At 34.0% G+C, this 26360-nt stretch overlaps 1 protein-coding gene across 1 annotated transcript in view; it reads right to left on the bottom strand.

Moving 5' to 3' along the window:
- The window catches only part of Antxr2 (ANTXR cell adhesion molecule 2), a 141006-nt gene that overhangs the window by 26994 nt on the left and 87652 nt on the right, over positions 1-26360 (bottom strand). The window contains exons 15-16 of the mRNA XM_013141482.2: positions 25949-26116; positions 25599-25679 (exon numbers count right to left, since the gene is read on the bottom strand). Coding sequence (XP_012996936.2) covers positions 25599-25679; positions 25949-26116 — 249 coding nt within the window. The remainder of the gene's footprint in view (positions 1-25598; positions 25680-25948; positions 26117-26360) is intronic.

Here is a 26360-nt window from a genome sequence, read left to right as displayed (position 1 = left end):
AAAAGAAAATAGCCTATACCAAGATTCTCACAGATACAAGCTGGTCATTGGCCTAAGCTGTAGCCCATATGGTTGATCACATATGCTTGTGAGTTTGGTATTGGCAATTTTAATTTCAATAGTCCATTAATCTTTTAAATACATTAAGCATGTCCACCACTGCTGGCAGACTCTTCTGCCCCTTTTGATGCTCTTTCTTTCTATCCCAGCATTTTTTCCCTGGAGTGTGAGGTTTCAGCAGTTCAAAACGCGATGCCTGCCAACAGGAAGACAGGGAAATTTAATTAAATTATAAAGTTGTCTTGTGGTTTTTTAAGACAGGGGCTCACTGCACAGTTCGGGTTGCCCTTGAATGCATAACATTGTAGCGCAGGCTGGGCAATCTTCCTGCTTCAGCCTACCCGCCTGAGTGCTGGGATTACAGGCATGTACCACCACACCAGGAACAAAGCTGTGTTGTAACCATTCAACAACACTGCAATCTTCCATACCTGTGTTCTAAAAAAAATCGAATACAAATATATGAGAAATAAATATATCTTGATTTGCAAAGCATTATTTATTTAACTATGAATCTAGGCTTAAAGACTTGCTAAAAATGGACTTCCTCCACTCTAGAGCTCCCTCAGTGATGAGCAGGAAGTCCCCTCACCTGCCTGCTGTTTTTCTTCTACAGGAAACTGTCTGCTGGAGGCAAAGTTAAAGAAGTAAATATGGAGAAGGTTTCCCGCTGAACAGATGACCACTAAGTAGGATAAGCAATCTGTACAAAAACTCAATGTGCAAATTTCACTTTTAGGAATAAGTCCCCAAATTTCTTTATACAGCAATAGTTAACCTAACCATGGAAAAACCTTGTGCCCCCAAATCCTTATAATTTCCTTTTGTTAGAAGAGATGCACTCACCGCCAATGTATTGTCATTAAAGGTTAAAATGATTTTTACCATTTTTTGAGCTTGTACTCTATGTCAGGAAATGTTCTCAGCATTTCACCTGTGTTATTTCATTTAATCCTCACAAAAACTGAAGTATTTCTATAGCATAAATCTGGGAACATGACACTATGCTTCACTTATTAATAAATGTTTGCCTACTGATTTGAGACCCCCAATATAGTTTGGAACCAAAATATTAAGTTTCTATTAGATGCCTTAGTATCACAGCTGTTCAGAGTTCTTCTGCAGTTTTCATTTGGAATCTTCCATCTACAAGGTTTAATCACCCCACCACTGGTAAGATAAGAATGAACAAAAGAGTCTCACACTGTCAAAAAAGTCTGAAGTAAACCAATTATAGCACAGACTAAATTTTACTTGGCATAAATATGCCTTAGTTCACTATATCTGTTCTTGCACTTAAGTGTAAACCCTAAATATGCACACTGTATCATTCCTTAAAAATTAAGAAAGGACAAGGGAAGGAAAAAGGGAAAGCTGAAGCAGAGACAATAAACATCTCCAAAGTGGCGTATACAAAGCGGTGAAATGTAACGAATGAATTTGAGAAATAGATACATCGAGTTTGGTCACACAATAATAAACTAATAAAAGCTTACTATTAAAAACCGCCAACAAATTTTACTAATTAGTTTCTAAATTTCAATCTCTGGTCTACATCCTTTACTATCTCATTTACTATCTCATTTAAACAGCCAAGAGAGGTCAGTGCTACTGTATAAAACTTCTCAATTTAAATATGTAAAAGAAGGGACTGGGGATTTAGCTCAGCGGCATAAGCGCCTGCCTTGCAAGCAGGCAGTTGCGAGTTCGATCCCTGGTACTGATAAAAATGAAAAAGACAAAAAAAATTAAATATGTAAAAGAAGACAATGAATTTTAAATATATTAAGAATTTTTCACCGATACAGAGTAACAATAAAGTCAATAAAGGAATTGGATAATTTACTTAGGATGTTTCCTTATAGGTGAACATAAAGAAAAATAGCAGAGTTTATACGTTCTAGAGTAGGAGTACTAATATGAAAACCATAGCATCTGGATAGCACACTTTCACAAAGGACACAGCACTTTACATCTGGTAAAGGTTAACATGCTTATGGAGATAATATTCTGAATTGCTGTGACTCTTTTCTCACCAATCAAATAGAAACCTGACTAAACATTAGGTGAATCCAAAGCTCACTTCTCAGTCAGGTGCAGTTGTTTGAAGATCACTGAGAATAGCAACCTTTCGTTTTGTAGTTCTTCCTTTAAAAGTGTCCTCTTTCTTTCAGATTTTAGGCTAAATGAGTCATTCATGTTATCTTGATTTACTATGAGTTCATGGGAACAGGGAAGAAAGCTCTAAACAAACTATGAAACTGGAAGAAAAACTTACATTGCTTTATATATTGCTACCTCTTCCTAAAACCGAGACTGGTCTTGCATATTAGTTCATTAAGGTTATTCAGATAATTTGGGTAATAAGGCTTTGTTTATAATAAATATTGGTTTGACATGACCATTACTCATGTTTTAAGAGTCACAGAAAATAAATATTAGCATAACTAAAGTAAGTAATAAGGTAATTTTTTTTTTATTTTGCCCCTGCAGAAACTTTTCTAACCTATAGCATCCATTTACCCTTTACTGTGGGTGATGTCAGAAACACTTACTGTACAAGCAGAGATCTGTGTTTCCTTTGCCACAGACAATAAATCTTCAGTGTCTTCTCCTGATACGCATCATTCCACCTGCTCTCAGGGGGCACAATACATCTTTCTTGCCTTCCCCCTCACCTAACAAGGTCATTTGTGATGATACAATTTATTGGAAAAAATATATCAGCATGTATAGTAATTAGTATCTACCTTTAAGTATCTTGCCCACAAATATTGCAAAAGCTCTAAAAAATAAAACTTGTGGCTCCTTAAAACAGATTTTTACCTATTGGTTCTCGTACAAAACTGTACTTTATCCCAAATGGACATATTTGAGAAAAATTAATTTTAGCTTCAAAAATACTACCTTTCACTGAATAATAATCTAAGAAGTAAAGGTAAGAAATTTGTAGTTTATAATACTAGTTTATAACACTTATCCCTGGCTTGCAAAACCAAAGCCTTTTCTTAATTGAGAAGACTAGTAGCAAAAAAGTGTAAGGCAAGAAATTTGTTTTTATCCTCATTAATTTTTCTTAACCAGGCTTGCATGAGTGCATTACGACTTAAAAAAAGTCTGCTGTACATGATTAACTTCTCAGCTAAGCCTTATGGTAGCTATGTAACATCTTTGGGAGAATTAAGAAAACAGTTCCTTAAATTATTTCATTTGTTCTGTGGCTCAGATAAGACACTTCTGTTGAAGAATATTTTGCTTAAAAAAAAGACTCAAACACATTATGTAACTTGCTGAAAACCAATCAGGTACTAAATTAAAAAGCTATATTTGAATCTGGACTTTTGACAATAAAGCTGGGATACGTCACATAATACACACAAAGTAATTTCAAATTTCAGGCATGACTTACTTTGTTTTCTAAAAGTGTCAAATTAAGATACACAGAAATCCAAAAGCACATTTTAGATTAACTCTCCTAAGTAAAATAAACCATAACAGATGCCTATGAATAGATTTTTAAGTAAAACAAAGATTATACAAGTCTAAAAAAGAGTTTCAATCTTCAATCTCTGAGACAAAAGAATTTTTAAACCCATTCAATAAACATACATTTTGGTGACTTTAATTCATAATTTAAAAAATTCATATAAGAAGTTTCTTTTCTTTCCATTTCAGTAACTGGGTGATTCTGTTCACTTCTTTTGCGGGATAAATGAAGTGGAGGAGGGAGATGAAAGGAGCGGGAAGAGGAGAAGGAGGAAGAAGGAAAAAAGGAGAGGAGGAAAGGGGGGAAGAAAAGAGGCCTCCAAAAAACACAGATCTTGAAATAAGCAAAGTTTTTAATACGGGTGTTACAATAATCTGAGGACATGATTCATTCTCTTTGGATTTCATCACTCCCCTGAAGCAGCATGATTACTACTCTCTTGGATTTTTAGCTCTCGAGATTGTTTAGTAGGATAAAAAGACTACCTCCATTTCTCATGCTTTAAGCTTAGAAAATATTGCTCCTTAATAAATGTCTGGTTATTATTTAAAAACTTAGAAGAAGAATCCTTCCAATTTGAGCAACAAAATGAAAATTTATCAGTTTAGCTAAATGGTGGGCTTGAGCATTATGAGAAGAAAGAAAGGACACGGGCACCCACAGACAGCATGAGAGTGCAGGAGGGCACGTGGGCTTGGTGTGTTCTCAAATGATGCTGACATGTCTGGGGTCACTAAGAACTGACTAGTAAATAAAGACTGACAGGGGGTAATTATTCGAATGTCAAACGTGTACCTAAACAAGGATGGTGAGGATAAAGTGGCAAATACAGGTCATTAATGATGACAAGGGCTGGCTTCAGCGGCAACAGCTGTCACCAGCCCAGGTGGGTGACCAGACAGCCACGATCTTTATGGAAGTCTGCCTGGGAAAGTGTAGGCTACTACAAAGAAGTTTAAAAAGCACAAATGAAAAGTACTGTGTACAGAACAATGCACACAAAATTTCAATATACTCAAGAATTTGCTTCTTGTTGCTTTGTAAGATACTAACTCCAATGTCAATAAAAGCTTTTCTGACAGTTAAAATACAGAGATGTGACTTTGGATGCTGTGTCTGGCCCTTGGTTCCTTCCACTCTGGCACTGCCCGCTGTTCTTGTTCCCACCTCCATAAGGTGAGTAGCTTCCCTCTGCCACTCCCTGCTGTTACTAAGATGTTCCTGCTTTGCAGCCAGCCAACCATACAATGAGCCCTTTGAAACCACAGCCAATCAAATCTTTTCCTTTAAATTGTCAGTATCAGGTATTATGTTGAGCAACAGAAAAGTTAATACAGCCTTGATGTCAAGAAACTCTTAAGTTAGAAGTGGGGTGGCTGAGGCAGGAGGATTGCCATGAGTTTGAGGCCAGTCTGAGCTATAAAAGCAAGTTCAAGGCCAGTCTACACTACATAGTGAGACTTTGTCTCAAAAAAAGAAAAAAAGAAAAAACTCCAATGTAAGGTACTTGAGACCCTTCACCATAAAATCAGTCTTCTTGCTCTGGTCTCATAACATCACTTTGATCTTGAAAGTATAATTTGAAAATTGTTTTATTCTGTGAAAATAACCTCCCAAAAGTAAAGTAATTGCTAACTGGTTGTTGTACTTGATAATTTGACATTTTGGTACTAATACAATTATTTGTATTCCTAAACAGCGTAAATGGTTGTTAACTTGCATACAAGTTGAAAAAATAAAACCTTACGTCTCTGTTAAAAAAAAAAAAAAAAAAAGAAACTCTTGTGTTTAAACTTCATCATTTTGCATCTGTTTAACTCTTAACCTTCCATGTACATAATGGAGAACTTTTTAATGAGGATTAAATAAGAAAGGGAATGTAACATAGCTAGCACAGAGAAGCTATGGAATAAATATAAATTCTCTTTTAAGCCCAGTTGTGACTTAAATGAGTTGGTCAAATTGATTAAAATTCGTTTCTGTGAGTAAATATGTATCACTCTTAAAACAAAGTTTTGTTAAAAATGCATTCATTTTCAAATACTGATAGTAAATTGTCATCAAATATTTTTAAATTAAGATGCACAATTTCTTATATTCAAAATTATATGATAAAAAAGGACAAAACCGCTATCATGCTAGTGACATTCTATGTAAATATTCATGGTTCCAATTAAGTCTATTAAACCACTAGAAAACTTCTATTCTTAAAAAAATTCTTACTCAATATTCAAGCATTGATCAATTTCTATTCACATTCTTTGTAACTAAATACTCATGGTAAGACTGGTGGGTCTTCAGTCCTAGAAACAGCAATAGAAATATAGCCAAAAATTCATTTATTCATTTCTATTTACACTTTTTTTCCAGCCTATTAATGAATTCAGTAGTTACTATTTGCACTGTTCCAAAATGAAAAATTTTAGCAATCATAATTTAAAAATTATAATAGTTCTCTGTAATTTTATAGACCATACAGATCATATGTTGTATTTTCATTAATACTATTAACTTTAAGTTTCCTTATTTGTAAAAAAAAAAAAAGCTATAGAAAACAGCATAAAACTTTATAAATGATTGGGAAAACATTACTATAAACAGATTAAGCTTTTAATTTGATTAAATGAATAACTTTCATATGTTTAAATTATACAATTACTATTAGTATCTCTAAAACTACTGCTCTTACACAAGAGAAAGTATATAGGATAATATCTTGGAAATAGGGAAAGCTAGTATTATTTTATAACAAATAATATTATTGTAACAATAACATAATTATAACATTATAACATAATAATAACAATGTCAGCAGGCCATGGCAGGAACATCTTCCACGTTTCTTCAAAATAATGGGCTCTAAACCAAGTTTATGGTGAGAAACCTTCAGCCTCTCCATGTGGTCCATGAGGGACTGAAGGGTCCTCCACAGGATGCAGTGCCCCTGAAAGGGGATCCTCCTGTGCACAGGCCAGAGATTTTTTTTTTAAAGAAATGGCCAGAAGCATGCTTGCCTTGGTTTTCACTGACACACCTGAAGAGATAGTGTACCTTGAAAACCACTTCAGAGCTGTATTTTTATAGGATGATGCTGGGCACACTATTTCAGACAGATCAAGGTATAAATTTGACAAGTCGAATCAATTTTTCCATAAATCAAAATGAGGACTCACACTCACAGGGAGAATAATCTAGGAAATAAAAAGCAAATTCAACACAAATGTAACTGAAGTCTAAAATGATGAAATATTCTGAAAACTAGATTTTAAGGAGGAATTATAGACAATAAATTGTATAGCCATATTGACAATATCCTAAATGAAAAATGGTTGCTATTCTGTAGTAAATCTGAAAGCTCTGATATTTGAACAGTATAATTTGGAATTATGTGATAATCCTAGGCTTCAGATGGGAATTTTTAGTTTGGTTTTCTAGATTAAGAAAAATAATCAACTTACTAGCTTAATATTAGAAATAACTTGTTGATTTACTGTCTACCATTAATTGTATTATATTTTTTAAAGAAAAGAATAGAAACTTTATAATCATTCCTAAACATTGGTCTTTACATAAAACCTGTAGGTGCCAAAAAATCCACATGTAATTTTCTGGCCCCAATGTTTCCAGCAATAATTTTGATTAAAATGCCAAACATTTATGTTTCAGATATTTTATATTTAAATAGCCAGTAGGGATTCCTAATGTTATTTACATAGTTCACTTGTGTATCTCAGTTACATGGTGGCCTTTGTTATTTAAATTCATTGTTAGAAGTTTCTCAGTTCATTCCATGGCCATGTAAGTTAAGACCAAAACACTGAAATCTCAACTGGTATGGTTTTCTGCATAATTGATCAATACATTTTGAAAGAGAAAGAATTTACCTGGTAAATTGCAGTTTTCAGAAGCCTACTTAAGGTTTTAACAGAGTTAATACTACCTACTATATGCAGGAGCCTGGCAACTTCTCTAATTCATAAGCTTCGGTTTCCTTATGGTTGAAAGGTGGATAAAAATATTTTGCAAAAAGTTGTCTGGAGAATTAGGGCAGCAAATGTAATGTTTCTAGGATGTTACAATACTTTTTTTTCTGGTTTTTAAATTTTGTTTCCTGATTCAAAAATAAAAGCTAAATGTTTATATGCTTGGGGGTCTTAGTTATACTTCCCAATAATATTGTGCCACTTCTGCATACATTCTAATACTTAATAATGCTTTTCTGATGTTTGAAATATTAAAATCCTAAGAACTGTGCTTAAACTTACTTTAATTCTAGATTTTCTATCTACAAGGAGTACTTAAAATACACTTTCTAAATTCTTCAATAGTAAAGTAAGTTTGATATAAAAATTAAATTATGGTCAAACCATTGTGCTTAGAGCTTCCTTAAAATCTCTAGCATCAGGTGCTAGAGGTCAGAGGCTAGACAAGTGCTATTTATCATCTTGTTAGCGGTAGGGAAAATGATTACTTAATAAAAGAAGTGTACTTAACTGATTTAAATCAGTGATTGATTTTTCACTTAACATTTGTTCCCTACTCTTAACCTAAGTTGGAAAATCAATTTCAGCATGACCCAACAGGAGAACAGTTCCATGTATACATATATATTTAATGACAGGAACACATTAATACTCTTTTGCTTGTAACAGTATTAAATAAAAAGAAAACTGTGCTTAAATGATTTTGCAGTTGTTACACAAAGCAACAGAGTGTAACATATCAAAATGACAAAGAAGATAATCCAATATCATTAGTAATATCTCCTCTTTCTTTGAAGAAGAAAATTACCAAGAATTTGAGAAGTCTTCTAAAGACAATACTGTCACAAAATTTAAATGCACTGATTTTAAATCTGTATCTTCTCTATCGTCTTTCATATTCAATTATTTAAAAAAAAACCAGGGTAGCAAAATATTCCTATGAATCTGGACTTGAACATGTTTTGGACTACTGTCAGATACATGGGCCAGTTTTTCAGCCTTATAGTAACTTATATAATGTTTATACCTTTATTAATTATGACTCACAAAACATCTAGTTACTAAAAGCATAAACTAATTGCAACATATCTATAAATACTAAACCAGATTTCTTTTTACTAGAATGAATATTTTCACTCAATACAAACCCTTAAATGCTCCTCTCTGAAGGGTGATATGCAGGATCCAGAGTCACCCTCTGAGCATAACAGGAAAAGCTTCCTACAGCTGTCCTAGTTGGAATCTGATATAAATAAGACTGCTAGAACTTAATGGTATTTTTCTGGGTCATTTATGTTTCAACACACAAATGAGAAACTGAAGGGAAAGAGATCAGGTAATCAATGCCAGAAGAGGGATCACTAGTTTCCTGACTCCCAGTCCAATGTCCTTTCCAGTATGCTATTGAAAGCTCCGGGAATCGTTTTAGTTCTACCTTGCTCCTGTAATGTATTCCCCAACTTCCAATCTCTGCTACAGGCTAGAAAATATACTGTGGTTTTTACAACATACAAACAAACAAGAAAGAGGCTTCTTGCGCCTCTGAATATTTTCTTCCACTTGGGGCAAAGAATTCAAGTAGTATAGGAAGTGGTTAAATTACACAACTTCTAAAGCCTGTGTTAGTACAAATCTGCCTTATTCTACATACTCTACAAATTTCCTGCAGAATTTAGTGTCACTTGTAATTATCAAATCTTATTTAAAGGTGTTTGAAAAATTATAAATACACAAAAAATTGCATATACAGTGATACTTTAGTTCATGAACTTAACTTGGAAAACATGGCTTTTGTGTGGCAAAGATGGCTATAATAGAGTTTGCAAGCAAAAATAAAATTTCATCAAGAACTTTTGTTTGTAAACCAAACTGTTTGCAAACAAAAGAATTTGTGAACCAAGGTATATATGTTATACATAGATTAACATGCATGCACTCTGAATACATGCCAAAAGAAGTTAGAAATATAGATACACAATTGATAATTTAGGCATCAGAAGAGCTGGGCTGAAAACTGAAATTTTAAAAGTCCTTCTTTACCTGTATGATTGTCCCAATCCAGACAGTTATTTACAAGAATAAAGTATTCTGCTATCAAATGACAGTACAGAACAATGCTACACTCACTGGATGAGGCATTTTTAAAACACTTGAACTTCAGTAACATAACCTTGAGGAATTCATTGAATATTTTTGTGTTACATATTCTTCATTTGCAAAATTGGAACATGACACATAAAACTCTTAAACTGTTGACAAAAATGACACAATGGTGCATACTTAAGGCCTAGTGAGTGCTCAGTGACTGTTACCTGAATATGAGCTCTAAATCATTCCAGGAAAACAAAGTCCTTTTTTTTCTAAAATTTAAGTTTGCTCAGTAGCTACAATGTGTTGCCACCTCCGATTAGATGCATAAACACTGCTCCATCCACACTCCCCACACACACATTCACAATACACACTTGCATATAATAAGCATTAAAAGACCTCAGTGATTAAATACTCTTCAGAAGCAAGGAAGAAGATCCCGACAGATGAAGAAAAACATCTGAACCTAAAAATTCCTGCCTACTCTCTATTTACTATTGAAATGAGTTGTCTTTTATCCAGAAATCCACCTGACCCCTTAGTTCTCCAGCTCTGCTCTAGCATAACTTTTATGTGACTCTTTTTATAACCGTGATGAAAACCTACATACTTTTTATATAGAGAGACATTTTTTTCCAAGCCATAGAGAAAAACAAATATTTATTTTCTGTCGCAATCTTATTTGGGAATCTTTCAACAGCCTAGCTGTGATTTCCTTTGTATTGCATTATTACCTGTCTTAGTCATTTTCTCTGCTGGGCCAAAATATCAAGTTAAAGGAAGAGAGGTTTATCTGCACTCTCACCTTGTGGAAGCTTCAGTTAGTTCATAGTTGGCTGGCTCCAAGGCAGGGCAGCAGGATGAAGAACAGTTCATGGCATGGCGGGTGGAAGCAGCAGCCATGAAGGGCAGATGCAGTGACCCACCTCTTCCCACCAGGCTTCACTTCCCAACATCACACGCAGCTGTTAACCCATCAGAGGACTAATCCAGGATGAGTGTCACACACCCATGCCCCAGTCACTACTGGGAAACCCCACCTGGGAGTGCGAGTGCATGGGGCTATGGGTGGCATCCAGATGTACAATACAAGCCAAGCCAAACTACCCATCTCCAAATTTAATGCAGAGCGCTCCACAGCCTACACATTAAAATCCAAATTCCTGACACCTCAGACTTTTCCAACACTACATGCAAAAAATGGACAAATAAAGCAATTCATTTTTTATACTTTCCCATTAATGTTTAATATAAAAGTAAAAAACACCTATCTCAAAGCCAAATTTGTGATTTTAACTTGGCAGAAAATTTAATAATAACTAAGTCATTGACTACACTTTCCTACCAACTTAGTTAACTCTCATGAGAAGTAAGATATTTGTGTAAAAACTAAAAAAAAATTCATTGTGCTGTAAATTTTCATTATCCAGATTTTTGTGCTAATGTATAGAAAGCATGAGATATAATCTTGAAAATATACATCTGAAAGTTTAACCCTTATCTGTTTTTATAAAGAATTCTTCTTAAAAAATAAAAGACATTTTCTGGTAGTCAGAATTTTTTTTTTTTTTTTTTTTTTTTTTTTATCGGTACCGGGGATCAAACTCACAACCACGCGCTTGCAAGGCAGACACTTATGCCACTGAGCTAATTTGTTAATATAATTATTAGGAATCATACATAGAAACATATCAGAACATGACTATAGGCTTTAAAATGAGTGAAATAGCCATGGGAGAGAAGAGATTTTAAGACAAAACTGCTTGACCTGATTACTTTCAAGTGCTAAAGGCTGCAATCATACAATATGCAACCTTAAAAACATAAAATGTGTAGTTTATTACTTAAACACTACCTGTTCTTACTGCTTGAAATTTTTCCGAGATAGTATCCTTCCTGTTATCACTTTTCTTTCTTTTCTTCTTTTTCTTACTCTAGTTCTCAATTCTTTTTCTCTTTCACCTTGTAATTTGAGATATCTTCTTCAGTGAAGCATTTGGTAACACTGGTAAACATGAAAGTAATATTCTTCACATTTACTGCTCTTGCCATAAATAGGAATTTTATTTGAATTTATTGTTATTTGTCTGTCACTCCAAACAGCCCTACAGTAACTGTCCAAAGCTGAAGGTTTGAGTATTAACCCGGGGAAGTATTTGAAAAATGCAAATGAAAACACATATTAAATACAAACACACATGCACATGTGCACACACACACACATTTTATCTCCCTCCTAAAATTCTTATTTCATAAAAGGATATCTGATCCCAAAGCATCAATGGTGTACTGAGGGTTTAATTTCAGTATTAATAAGATTTAAAACTCCTGGAAATTAATTATAATTAAGGGCAGAAGTCATCTCCTTTTCCCCATTGTAACACTTCCTCATATCCATTTAATTCCCAATTCCCTACACTCTTTCATGCTCACTTGAGGCTGTGAAAACTGAGGTCTTGAACTTTGATCTTGTTATCTGCTGATTTTTGTATCTGAGATCAATGAAGTAGACATTCAACAAATTTACAACCAACATCTCAGGAAAGCTGTCCTGCTTTAAGCAGTTAATAAAAAAGAAACTAACTGAGATAAAAGTGTAGGATTAATTCATAAATTTGGATTCAAAAGATACTTGAAGCCATCATATCGTGCTTGGAAAGTAGGATCTGAAGTAAATCCTCAGTTTTCTTATGCTCAGAAATGTCAGCACTTCTGTAGACTAAATGAATAAGACCCTCAGAATCAACATAAGACATATTCCAGCCTACACAGTAGATGTCAGCAACAGATTAGTTGACATTAAAATATATGATTACATGATTAAAACACATAATCTGTCTGGGACATATACAGATCACACAAGAAAAATCACTGAAAACTGTTTATGGATCAAATAAGGAGAGAAGAAGTCAGCTGATTATGAACTGAAACGGTTACAAACTGTGACATAAACTTTTCCTCCCTTAAAAAAAAGGAATACCAAATCTATTCTAGAAAAATGCAACTTTTAGCAAAAAAAATATATATATATATATATATATATATATATATATATATTTCTAAGAATAATTAATAAAACTTACAAATCTTTATCTAACCTACAGGAAAATTTTTGTTATGTTTCTACAACTCATAAAATCCTTACTTGATTTAATTATAATTTAAAAACTACTCACATTCCAAAGTGACAAATTTTAGTTCCATAAAAGTAAAATTTTATGTATCAGCATTCTCTGCTGTATCTTAACAGGGAGTAATTCAAATTTTAGACTTGCTTTGTCTTAATTTCTTGGTAATTTAGCTGTGGAGAAGAGTCACAGAAGCTGAATAGCAAGTACTGATAACAAAAACTTTTAAATTTTGTAAAGCCAAATGTGGTATCTCTTACAAATGACTAATATCTTACGCATATGCTCATCAATAGTTCATCTTCTTCTGAATTATAATAAATTAAAAGGATATTCATATACTAAATTATGTTCCTTCAAGCAACATCACATTCAAATATTAGTGTAATAATGTGATTTGTTCGCACAGGACACCAAATATCCAGAATTGAAAGTTAAAATCTTGACCCTGTTCACTGAGTTTCTTAAACCACAATGGTACCCTTAGATACACTAGGCAAAGGACAGAGCAGATGAGTAAAGAAAGAGTTATATGTTTAAAAAGCTGAATGCCATCTGTGAGGAATACCGTTAAGTCCAGTTAAACACAGGTAATGTAGTGACAACAGATCATCCAAGTGGAAACTTCATACAAGCTCTGAGACACACAGTGGAAATGGGAGGGGTACTGGGTTGTCGGGGAATGACATGCCTAATGGGGATCGGGAAGTGGTGCGTGTCTCTCTGCTCTCCAGAGAAAAGTGGGACGGGAGAGAAACAGAGCAAGAGTCAGCTAGACCTCAAAAATGGATTCTTGTTAGGAAGGGAGAGCAATGGAAGAGAGATTATTCTCTATTTACAACTCCTATCTGCATGTTAACAACTGTGATACTTGAGGTGAAATACGGCTTACTGACTTACTATGTCAGGCAGGTATATGTTTCCCTGCACAGAATTCTTGGTAGGGTGAGGCTTAAAGCTATGTGAGTAACGTACACTGCATTGGATTCACAATAAACTGGTAAGAAATAATTAGTGTCAAAACGACTGTGCCACAAACACATTATTTTAACATGGAAATAGTACTTGAGTTTTTAAAAATTTGTTAGAAATCTCTGATTTTAATCCAAATCTAAATATACTTAGTACTGGACCAGATTATGAAATAAGTATATATCATACATCTATATATGAAATCTCTTTTCAAAAATATAGAAATATATTTATGTAACTGTGTATATAAAATATACACTAACCTGCTTGCTAAGAAATATTATGTCAATATACAATTTTAAGAAATTAGAAGCATTATTTTCCTCAAATTTTCTAAATGGTCTTTCTAAATTTTCTAAAAGGTCTTAAAGGAAAGAGGTGTGATGTATACTGAAGAATAAAATTATTTTGAGATGAGAAAGTTTGTAAAAATTATCCCAGTTTCATTTTTTAACCAGGTAAGAAAGGAAAAGGGGAAGTTTTAAATTTTTTAAAATAAAAGTAACATTCAATCAAAAGTCAGAATATAAAACAATAAACAAATGAACATCCACTAGTGTGTGTGTGCCCACTAGCTTTGCTATTTGTAAAGTTTGAAAAATGAATTGTTTTCCTTTTATACTTTGAAATTGCATCAATTTCAAAATTTTCGAAGTTATAGGGTACAATTTGACTTGAAGTAGAAATAGTAAAAAATAAAAATGCAGATTATATGACACAATTTTAAAAAGAAATTTAAAGACTATAATCCTCTGCAGTAAATATTCTAAAAATCTTGTTTTACTTATAAATAAAAAATAAAACACATTTATTGAAATTAAAAAGGCATTCATCTTTAAAAGTATGTATTTGTATAATATGTTAACATAAGTACTTTTAAGAATAATGGGGCAAAAATATTCCTGCTCAAGCCAATGTCCTTAATTAAGTCTTTAAATTTTATTTATGCTAAACCAGTAAGTGAGCATCTGTGGACATACAGGCATCATCATAATGTATTAAGCTGCCTACAAAACAGAATGTACTTCTGTCTTTTTTTTTACATTGGATCCTCTGAGCTTCAAATTAAAACTTGAATATTTAGCATATGAAGAATAATATAATTTTTATAAATTATAAAACACTCTAGTGATTGATTTAAAATATTTTAATCCTTTATGATAAAAAATCATACTAAAACTTTACTTAAAGTACTCAAAAATAGAAAAAAAGTAAAAGCTTGTTTGTGCTAACATTTCTTTTCCAAATTGGATAACTGACGCCTTCAAGATGTTCTATATTAAATCTATATGTTTAGTCAAAAAAAAAAAAAGTGCTCAATCTTCAACTACAGTTTACTCTGTGCCAAAGTTCACTCATGATGAGTGAAACATGTATTTCTAAGTCAGTACATGAACTTATACGTATTTACACTAACAGAATGATTTTTCTCTCAAAAGATCTCAATTTTAATAAACTCAAACTGTTTTGTGATGCTTCTGAACAGCAAATAACATGGACAAGGTGAAAAAGTCTGCATATCTTAAGTTCTTTTTACATATTCTTTAAAAAAATCTTTTTGGTAGTTTAAGTGATTAAATTTGCATATGCTTCAGGGAAACAAAGAAATACTACTTTTGCCAGCTTATATGCATAATTTAGACATTATTTTATTAAAACTTAATAATAATTTAGACATTATTTTATTAAAAGTGATGGTATAAAAAATAATGTATTTCACGAATCTGTTAATTTCCACTGAAATAGACAGTTATTAGCTAATGACACACACCGAAAACTGTGTTGTATTGTGCTATATATTTGTGTTAAACATAGTATATACACATATACATGTGCTTCTAAATCAGGTAGCAGGACTGTACTAACAATATTCATGGCATGGATTGTTCTAGCAAAAATTGTATCTTGCAAATATATATGAATGAAAGTGGATCACTTCTATTAATTTAAACAGAATAAAGCAGATTTTAAGGTTGCAATAAAATTTAGAGGCAACAGAGAATAAAAATGAATGACACTAGTGCTAATATACAGGGTAGAAAAGTCTAGTAATATTCTTTCCCAATGTGGTCACATCATAATTGGCCCAACAGAGTATATTATTTAGATCTCACAGAAATAAAAGGTAAATAATCAACTTGAAGTTTTAAATATTTACCTATTTTTCTCAGCTCTTTCCTTTGGTATATCATAGGCATTGTGTACAAGACTGAATCTGGCTAAAATAAATGCTTTCTCCTTGAAGCTTCTAAAATCTGTTACAAAGTTCAGCTACATGACATCAAGTACTTAGATGGAATAAGACTGAGTTTAGGAATGCAGCAATTAAAAAAAACCTTTTGAAATAATGCTATTTTGTACCCAAACTATTAATGAAAATATTTAAAAATACTTTCAATGCAGTCTATAGTAGTATAACCCTGGGTAGTGAAAACAGTTGAAACATCACATCATTTGTATAATCATTTAATCTGCCTTGAAAGACCCACAAGTGGTTTGCACTCTGCAAATGCTACAGGGAACATACAGGCCAGTGACACAAAATGGCCACTATCAAGTCATTTACTCAAAGTGGATATGAAGCAGCTCCGGGTGCTGGGCCACGGCTGACCTGTGAGCACCATGGAGTTCACAGTGAGGCCCAAGAAGCCTGGATTCACTGAAGAAGCTGCCAACAGAAAGAGCCATGCAAACCGAATATTCAGAAGCGGGACTGCCAGTGCATGGACATAAACCTAAAGCATTAGAGTTGGAAAACAGAGGAGGCGTCGAAATCATTCACCCTGGAAGTTATCGGGCTTCCCTGTTACCTTTTCAACTTGTGCTCCCCATGTAAAAATTTGGAGGTGTGAGATCGTGTTGCTGGAATAGATACTTTCTTTTTTCAGTATTGGGGATTGAACTCACGACCTCATACTTGCCAGGCAGGCACTTATGCCACCAAGCTAAATCCCTGGAATAAATACTTTTAAAGAGTGGATGCCATCAGTCACTTCAAAGAACGAAGAGCCCATCTGAAAATTTAAAAGTCCTCTAATGTAACACAGAAGCTTAACTGAAAACTCACTTTGAACTTAGGCCGCTTGTTTTACCACTTGCTGATGAAAACTTTGCTCCACACTGGCCTGTATCCCAGGCCACTGCTCCCTGGGCTCCTGCTCTACATGGATACCTGAGTCAGCGGCTCTCCTTCCTGTCACAGTGGTCATGCCACTATGCTATTTTCCAGGGAGGGAACCTAAATTTTATGAATGACAGTAATTTACATTACCATAGAATTTTTATGAACTTTCACATCCTGGAGCTCTCACTCCCAGGCTAGTTACATAATCAATGCTCTTGTCATATACATGTGTTCAAGATTTTGAGCTTTCGCAACATTCTCAGTGCAAATTTAACAAATTTCTGCAAGGTTTAATGTAGGGCGGGGAGTTTCCAAAAGAGAAAAAAAAAAATGTTTATTTACTTCGGGTTTATATCCAATGAAAGATAGGAAGCCTTATGAAAAGAGAAAGCGAATGCAATTTTCAAGCTCTTTGTTTTGCTAAAATCGTTTCACGTGCGGGGTGGGAGTAATTCAATTTCACCTCTATTGTAATTTTTAAAAACATTCTCTAGGTTTTAAAATTATTAGTGGACGTTTTCGTCGATGGTACCAGGATGCCCTTTTGCAACAAATTCGTCTTCTTTTCGGTGGATGAGGAGCTACTGTGAAGGTTAACATAACCTCAACTGAACAACTCCAAAACTAGTACATGCTTTCTTGTTTCTCTGTGCCTTTCTGCTTGTCTAACTCTCCCTTCTCTAAAAAAAAAAAAAAAAAAAAAAAAAAAAAAGGAATACATGGTAATGCATCATTTATAAATTACCTTGTTATTGCACCAAAAAAAAAAAAAAAAGGAAACAAAACACTGCTTTGAAAACCAAACTCCTGCTGCGGACTCCAACATGTTTGATGGAGTCCCTTCAAAAGAGTCCACGGCTTAGTGGAGGTTGTTTATGTGGAGACTTCGATCTGTACCTGCTGTCCCCTGTCATTCCCTGGAAACTTGGCGGCAGATGTTGCAGCGTTAAGTTGTCTCTGAAGTGGCTTTCGGTCCCTGTCTCCCCCACCGCCACGGAGTCAAACTGCATTAGATCTCCTATTTGTGCCTAAGGCAAGTTTGGGAGCGCAGCTGTGTCCACCCTTACTCCTAACTTTGGTGTTTTAGGCCTCCAGGCTGCGTGCGCGAGACCAAAACGGTTCTGCCTAGCTCAACTACCTCCGCTGACAATCGGGGCGCTGGCTGCCGCGGCTGCAAACAGATGTCGGCGACAACCTGCTAGCGTGCACCTGGACGCGGGCCCTCACCCCGCGCGCCGCGCGCTGAAACATTCATGACTTGGCGGAGCCCGCGCGCCTTCAAAGCCCGCGCCTATTGCGCGGAGAGGCAGCGGGGCCCGCGCGGAGCTTTGATACGCGGCGCCCGCACTTCAATTACTTGATCAAGGACTCCAATTCAGCAGTGGCTTCTTCCTCAAATGAGCCCGGTGTGGCCTCAGAGCCAGAGAAGAACATTTGGTTTGAAATGCACCGTGACGGGACCTGCCTAGTAAATGTGCGTGACTCAGGTCTAGTTTTAGGTAGACCGATTTGCTTATTAAACTAGCTCTCAAAAGGCAGTCTGCAGTAAACAATTTATAAATAAATGACAAGACTGTTTTCCAAAATAGAAAACATGCTGTTGACTAGGCAGAGGTCGTTTATTTGCAACCATAAGCCACAACCTGAAAACAGCCATTTTATTGTCTCTTGATGAGAATAAAATTTATCTTGCTTTAAAAAGGGGGGGGGGATAATTTTCCTTGAAAATTCAGAGATGATAAAGTATTCTCATTTATTTCCTTATGCAAAACAACCTGCACTCATTTCTAACATCTAGGAAGTCTCCAAAAGTCTAATTTTTGCAATGCAGAAATTGCTTTATAATCTAATGTACAAATTCTGTGCCAAATCAAATACTTCATAAGAAGTGTAATCCTTTGTGTTATACACACACTCAAAGCACAGGAAACAAGGGAAAACAAAATTATTTGAAAAATACATTCATCGATTTATACGTTGATAAGAAAATAGGAATTGATCTTAGCAACCATCTGTTATGTTTAGAAAAGCATTGTTTAAGGGAAACCACATATCTGATCTAAGCTGACACAATGGTATTTACAAATTTCCTAATACTTAATAGGATAAATTACTAGCACAATGAAGTTGTTTACATAAAGGGTGATAAGCAAGGGCCAATGAACTTCTCATGAATTAGTCCATTTTAATGTTTAGTTATGTATTGACTGGGCAGTAAGTTTACAAATAGCAAGATTTTACCCTTCATGTACAACAGAGATCAAGCACATGTGAGTATAGTTATTGAAAGCTAACAAAAGAATTCCAAGTCTAATATTTCTCGTTCAATTATTATGCACTGGCAAATCTAGAAAAGTTAATACATACACACACAATTTTGGGGTCAACTTATTTTTTCCCTTTCTGAAGTGAAAATAATGATAGATCCATAGATAGGAAGATTTATGCTTAAAGAATAGGTGAAGAGAGGATAGTACCACCTAGACAAATACTATCCAAAATTTTAATCTTCTCTAGTCCATAAAATTCTATGACATAAACCAGGTTTATATAAACTACAGTGATTTAAAAAAATAGAGTTCAGTCTAGGAGCTTAACTAACCATAATAAGTAGAAGTCAGCAGTGAGCCACGCTCTTCTTCTCAGGCATAAAGCACTACTAAAGTGGATTATCACATTTTAGTACCATGCGTCAAAATTGGCTGCACCAGATACACTCTAAATCCATATATTAATCTTGTCTCTGGGCTACCATTTTCTTAGTGGGTAAATTAAGTTCTCCAAATCAAAGCTACTCTAATGTAAAAAAGAATTGTAATCAAAGAAATGCCAAATTTTATATGTCATATACAGATAAAATATCCTGGTTGTGATATAGCTCAGTTTTAAATGGTTGCCCAGCAAGTGCAAGGTGCTGGGTTTGATCCCCCAGCACTGTAATTAATTAATTAGAAAAAATATTATTGTGGAAAGTTAGCATTTCAGTAAAGATTGTATTATTAGACTATAGAAATATGATTTTATTAAACAAGTAAACGAGTTCAATCCCCAGCACCACTAACAACAACAACAACAAAAAAAAATCAAACAAATGTATATTATGTTCTTGGATACCAGTATATGTTGTACTTCAGTTGTTGTAGATTTTTTAGTAAAACCTCTGAAATATTTTTGGTGATGAAGTATCCCATGATAGCTGCGGTTTATTTTTGGCAAATTATTATATTACAAAGTCACATGGTGCTTTGTCAATACAGACATTTACTGTTCTCGGGGTAGGAAAAGGGCAATTGAAGGCTTCATTCATTTGGCTACATTTATGCATAAAAATTAATGTAATAATTACAAGAAATTAGCAAAACTGAAAGTGAAAGCACAGTAGATATAAATGAATTGAAAAGATGAAAAGAAGATGGATGTAAGGAAGAAAGGGAGCCAAACTGGAGCCAAACTGCTATGAGTACTTCCTAAAACATAATGTAAACATATAAAATGTTGAGACCTTTGGTTGTTATAATGGTGAACAGAAAGCACTGAAGCATGGAGTGATTTTCCATGTGTGATTCTATGATTAATCTTTGAAGACTTACACATTATAGATACATACATGTGAGGTGAGGAAATTACATTAATTCTAACAAGGATTTGATTGATAATGGCAAGTTAATGTGAATTCAGATATTAACAGTCTTTGTGAAATATGGAAAATGAGAAGATAAAAAGTTAAAGGGTAGATTTCTGAATTTTCTAAGGGAAAGGACTATATGATTTTAACTGTATATTTAAGACAAAACTTTAGTTTCAAAAATACTATCATAAAGGAGCACTACCAAGAACATAAGAGCAAAAGAGTAAATTATGCAGACTTACATGATTTCCTTGAACAAATACTTAAGTGTGATTGGTTTGACTGGATGATAGTGTGTGTGTGTATATATATATATATATATATATATATATATATATATGTATATATATATATTTATAAAGCTATATATTCTTAAATTCTGCAAGAAATTTAACAAAACATATCAAATATCTTTGTAAATAATGTGGAAAATTTAGATTGCACTGTTGGGTAGGTTCTTAGCTATATCATAATGTCAACTGTGAAATATAAACTAGGGGGAAAAGGACTATTAAGAATGGTTTGAAGAACATGATAAAAATCTGTAAGTGACAAAGAAAGCATGAAGCTAAAAAGCATAGATGTGATGATGAAAAATGAAGTCAGACAGTAATGGACAAACAGAATCATAATACATATTTAATGAGAAATCAATTAATTGAACAATCAAGATTGACTAAACTTAGTGCCCTATATTTAAATAAAAGCAAACAAATATAAATAACATAAGTATAGTCTTAAAGAAAAAGGCCTACCACCTTTTATCTGTAACAAAGAAATCCAAAGTCTTTGAAAGTGCTGTTCCCACTGTCTCTCAGACAAAGGACTTCTATCCAGAACATATAAAGAACTGAAAAAACTCAGATTCTCCAGATTCAAAGACCCAATCCAAAAATGGACATCAGAGATGAATATATATTTCTAAGTTGAAGAAATGCAAATGGCAAATAAACATATAAAAAATGTTCAACATCACTAGTCATTTGAGAATTGCAAATTAAAACAACACTAAGATTCCATCTCAACCCAGAAAGAATGGCCACTATCAAGAAATCAACTAGTAACAAATGCTGGTGGGATTTTGAGGAGAAAGGGAACCCTTCTGGACTGTTGGTGGAAGTGTAGATTGATACAACTTACGGAAATCAGTGTGGCAATTCCTCAGAAAACTAGGTTTTTAGAGGTCCCATTTGACTCAGGTATTCCCCTTCTGCATATTTTCCTAGATGGATTAAAAACATCATACTACAGTGATATATGTGCACCCATATTTACAGCAGCACAATTTGTAATAGCTACATCCTGGAAACAACCCAAATATCCATCAACTGACGAATGGTTTAAAATGATGTGGTACTTTTGAGCTGTGAGAGCAAGCCATGGGCTCTCCAGGGACAGAACAAGTCAGCATTTCCCAAGAACCAGCCATGCCAGAACTTTGGGGACCAACCCAAAGCAATGATCTATCCTTCCTGGTAATTGGCACGTGAGCCTTGGGCGCACCAGGGAGATAAATAGTGTCTCCTATGAGCCTACAACAGGCTCCCCACAACCCACCACCAGTAAAAAATGCACGCTGGATGATTTTGAGGTCAGCTGGAGTTGATAGCAACTAAGGTACATAAAGCAACTAAATGCTTGTATTGTTTGGTTGATTATGCTGATCTGGGGCCAGAGGTCTGAGCATCTCTTGGGAGGATGCAAAACAGCGAATGTGGGGATTTCCTTCTATCATTTCTGTAAAGGCCAATATTGCTTTCACTGTTTTGCTTTGTTCTGATTAATTGTTTTGCTCTATTCAATATTCTGCTTTGATTGGTTTTGTAGTGTTCTGTTTTTGGTTTGATTTTGCTATACCTGATTGAATGGACAATTACTGTGAAGACTATGGTACTATTACTGTTATCCCAGTATCCTGCCCTGAAGTTCTGTACCAATTTCACTGCCTTGTCTTGATTGGCTTTGTTCTGTATTGTTTTGTTGTATTTTACTACCTTTTAAAATAAAAAAAAAAAAAGATGTGATATTTTTATCTAATGAGGTACTATTCAATTATAAAGGATAAATTTGCTTTTATAGATAAATGGATTCAAGTAGAGCCCATACTCTTAAGTGAAATTAAACAGAACCACATTCGTTAACATAACATTGTCTCTCTAGGGTAAGAAACTGAAAAAATAATAAGACCCAATACAATACATACTGTGAAAGGGAAAGAAACAGCTAAAAGTGAAGAACTGGGATGGGTAAAAGGATAAAAGAAGGAAGAGAAAAAGAAAAAAAAAAAATATATATATATATATATAAAAGATAGCTAAAATAATAACAGTACTGATTTCTCTTAGAGGAAGAACTGTTTGTGCTTATATTGTTTAACCAATTATGTATGCTTTTCTATTGTAATCTAAGTAACTACTTTGAAGATAATAATACACAATACATTAACCATTATCAATTTCCTATTATCTTGGCTTTGAAATTCTATATCTCTGTTTTATTAGTTTATTTTCTCTTTAAAATAAAATTTAAAAAAAAGAAAGTGCTGTACTGGAGATCAAACTCACGACTGCCTGCTTACAAAGCAGGCGCTTATGCCGCTGAGCTAAATCCCCAGCCCCTGAAAGTGCTGTTCTGATTGTCATCAAAATACATTTGGAAGCAAAGCTTGAACTGAATTAACATGAACTATTTATAATGTCCATTTACTCTTTTATAACATATACATACATAATATTACATAACAGTAAAATATTTGAATAATATGATTAAGACTTGTTGTTTTATATAGTATATGATATACAGCCCACATCAGATTCCTAAAATGTGAAAAATGTTGAATTTTGAAACAACTTGATTTCAAGAAAGAATGATTTTGGTCCTATTTTAGATAAAAGTGTAACCAACTTGCTGAGACATAAAGGAAAATATGAACTACAAGTATGATTTCATTCATAGAAAAATAACAATTGAACTTGCCAGGGAAACATGTGGAATATTCTACCAGTATAATTTAAGAAGAATGGTAAATTAATCTAGTATCCAACAAGGTGCTTACCATATGTTCCATACTAGATGAATATTTGCTGAATACATGAATGATTACAATGCATCATTTTAAAAAAACAAATATGCTAATTTATCCAAACTCAAAGATTTTTCCTATTCCCAATGAATCATTCAGTACTCTGGTTTTAACCTACATCTCCCAGATTATCTAACAGTCTATAAATCATTGTGCTCTTTATGTTTTCAGTAACTTTGCTCATGATACCTAATCTATATATAAATTTTTCTTCTAGCTCTACCAGTTAACATTCTTCCCATTTTCAAAGGAGAAGGGTTTTTTTTTAAAGATATCTTTTTAGTCTTACCAAGGAGGGTTAATTTTTTTCCTCATATTCACATTATATTACAAAATAAATCTTATTTTTGTATATTTCTTGTTTCTCAAAGAAATTTTAAATTTCTTCAGGGCAAAGGCTAAATGTGTACTCACCCTTCAATATTACCAGATGCCACTACTTTCATATGCATACTTCAAATACTGAATGCTAAACACTGATTTGAATCAAAATGATTAGGAACAATGAAAGGCTGCAAACTAGTTCTTAGTGATAATAACTGAAAGAGCATAAAACATTAGCAAGAGTTTGGGATCATTTTATATTGTTTTCCTGATTAATACATCTTTGTGCTAGCTGAATGCCCATGCATTAATAAGGTGGAAATTGTTGAATGAAGTGTATAACCAGAAGTAGAGAAAAGTAAGATGGTACAAGAAAACAACTGTGAACACATGAAGTGAAAGTCTAGCATGTTCAAGAGGAAGAAGAGTTATTTTATGTTGCTCCAAAAGCACTAACTGTAGATACACAGAAATTTAAACAAAGGCATTAATTTCATCACAGAAGGATCTTGTACTAAGAATTACAATGACTGGATAATAAAAGAGGATGCTTCATAAAACAACTAGTTCTCTCTACCAATGATCCTAGCAAAGGTCAACGAGGTTGCAAAACATTTTCTACAATCATATTTCCTAAATGGTTGAACTGCAATAGTTTTTAATTTAACCCAATTTTACAAAAGTAAAATTTTAGATTTAGATCCTTTTATACTATACGGACTTCTACCTGTTTTATATGGTTTACGGTAAATATAATTTATTTTCACACTATAAAATAAATACTAATTTCATCAATTATTTCATACTTTAAAAAAAAGAACAATGTATCAGGCCTGAAAGAGACTAAAGCCCTTTGAAGCTGATGTATGAGGTGCTCCAACCTTGCCAAAACAGTACAGAGACCAGGTTGTCACAAAATGAATCACCTTAATACAATATCATGAACAATATTGTGTCTTTGAACCAAAGCTCCCTATTGTATCATATGCAAAGGTTTTGAACGGTCTTTCTTAAATTGATATATGAGGAAATAGTGTAAACCATTAAAGGAATTAGAAAACTACAATAACTAGCCAAATTTTGAACACTAAATAGCATTAAATAAATTCCCTTGATGGGCAAAAATACATATGGATACATATATGTGTATCTCTCCCTAAATATATCACTATTACAGATTTCTACAATGTTTTATAACTTCACGGTCACCTTCATATTTTCAACAAATTATGGTACACCAACTGCAGAAGGCAAGGAACATATCTATTGCTAAAGAAAATGTGGTTCTGGGTATTTCCTCTATGTCTTCTACTACTAAATGCTAGACTAAAGACTGCCTGTCGTTACTAATTGTGAGACTGTTGATACCAGCAGATAAAAATTCAGAACACGGTGTCTTCAAAGCCAACGGCTGAAGTAATGGTTATGCTTATTAAAGTATATGTACAAATAGCCATAATTTTTGTGAATTACTTGACAAGGGTATAGTGTGAAACTGCAGCTTGAAGATACAGTCTAGGAAATTCTTAGCAGAATTTATTAAGCCCCTCATGTAACAGGAATTTGCACTAGAAAATCATAATTCCTACTGCTTGAGGAGCAGTAGGAATTATAAACCCTTGCATGAGGAGCTTCAACATTATTTTTATTAATATTTCACTTCTCTCATTTTACTGACTTAGCAGCCAGCTTTTGCACAACACATGCCTACATACAAACCTCATCTCCTTCCTGAGGTCGCATCAAGGAAACCCGATCATATTGTCGCCGCAACAAAGCCCAGAGTGCGTCAAGACGACCCTAAAGAAAATGAGATTTGAGTTACCAGTGAATGTAGACAACCTCTACTTACTGAGTATATTAAGAAGGCAAAGTCTTATTTTCTACCTTCATTTCTCTTATAGATTCAACAAACAAACAAAAACTTGGAAGTTCTTATGCTGAGGAAGTGTTGACAGAAATGAGTAACTGCTCTCTGGTTGACTCAGTCCTCTTTTGAATTATGAGGGGAGTAGAGGCTGTAAAGCTATCGCTTCGCTAAGAGGTTTAAATTCAGTTACATCAAGTACCTTGATTGGTGTGTACCACTTGGTCTGGGGGGGCTGGTGTGTTGGGGGGGCTCGAGGTGGTCTCGGCCTAATGGGTTCCTCTTCTTCTTCAGGAAGCGTCACCACAGCATTTTTGGCTTTCTCTAGCCTTGCACCTTCCTCAGTAGATCCTTTGTCACCCCAGCGAACCTGTAAAACAAAGCAGTCACTGCTATCAGGCAGAAAGTGACATGGGAACAAGCTCTTATGTAGCCCGTGGTCCTTTCGTTCACCATCTCAGAGTAAAAAGAAAATGATTACGTAACTCCTAATTCCTTCTCTGTTGATATGTCACCATTCTTTCTTATTCTTAATTTTAAGATCTCAGACCAAAAAGACTTTTGTAAAAATATGGAGTCAGTTCAACTGAACACAGCCATGTCTGCATAGCTGT

Source organism: Cavia porcellus, unplaced genomic scaffold, assembly GCF_034190915.1.
Source record: "Cavia porcellus strain 051 isolate PalLab524CR breed Dunkin Hartley unplaced genomic scaffold, mCavPor4.1 scaffold_4, whole genome shotgun sequence".
Classification (NCBI taxonomy): Eukaryota; Metazoa; Chordata; class Mammalia; order Rodentia; family Caviidae; genus Cavia; species Cavia porcellus.
The sequence above is the reverse complement of the archived record's forward strand: the minus strand, read 5'-3'. Positions and strand labels throughout refer to the sequence as shown.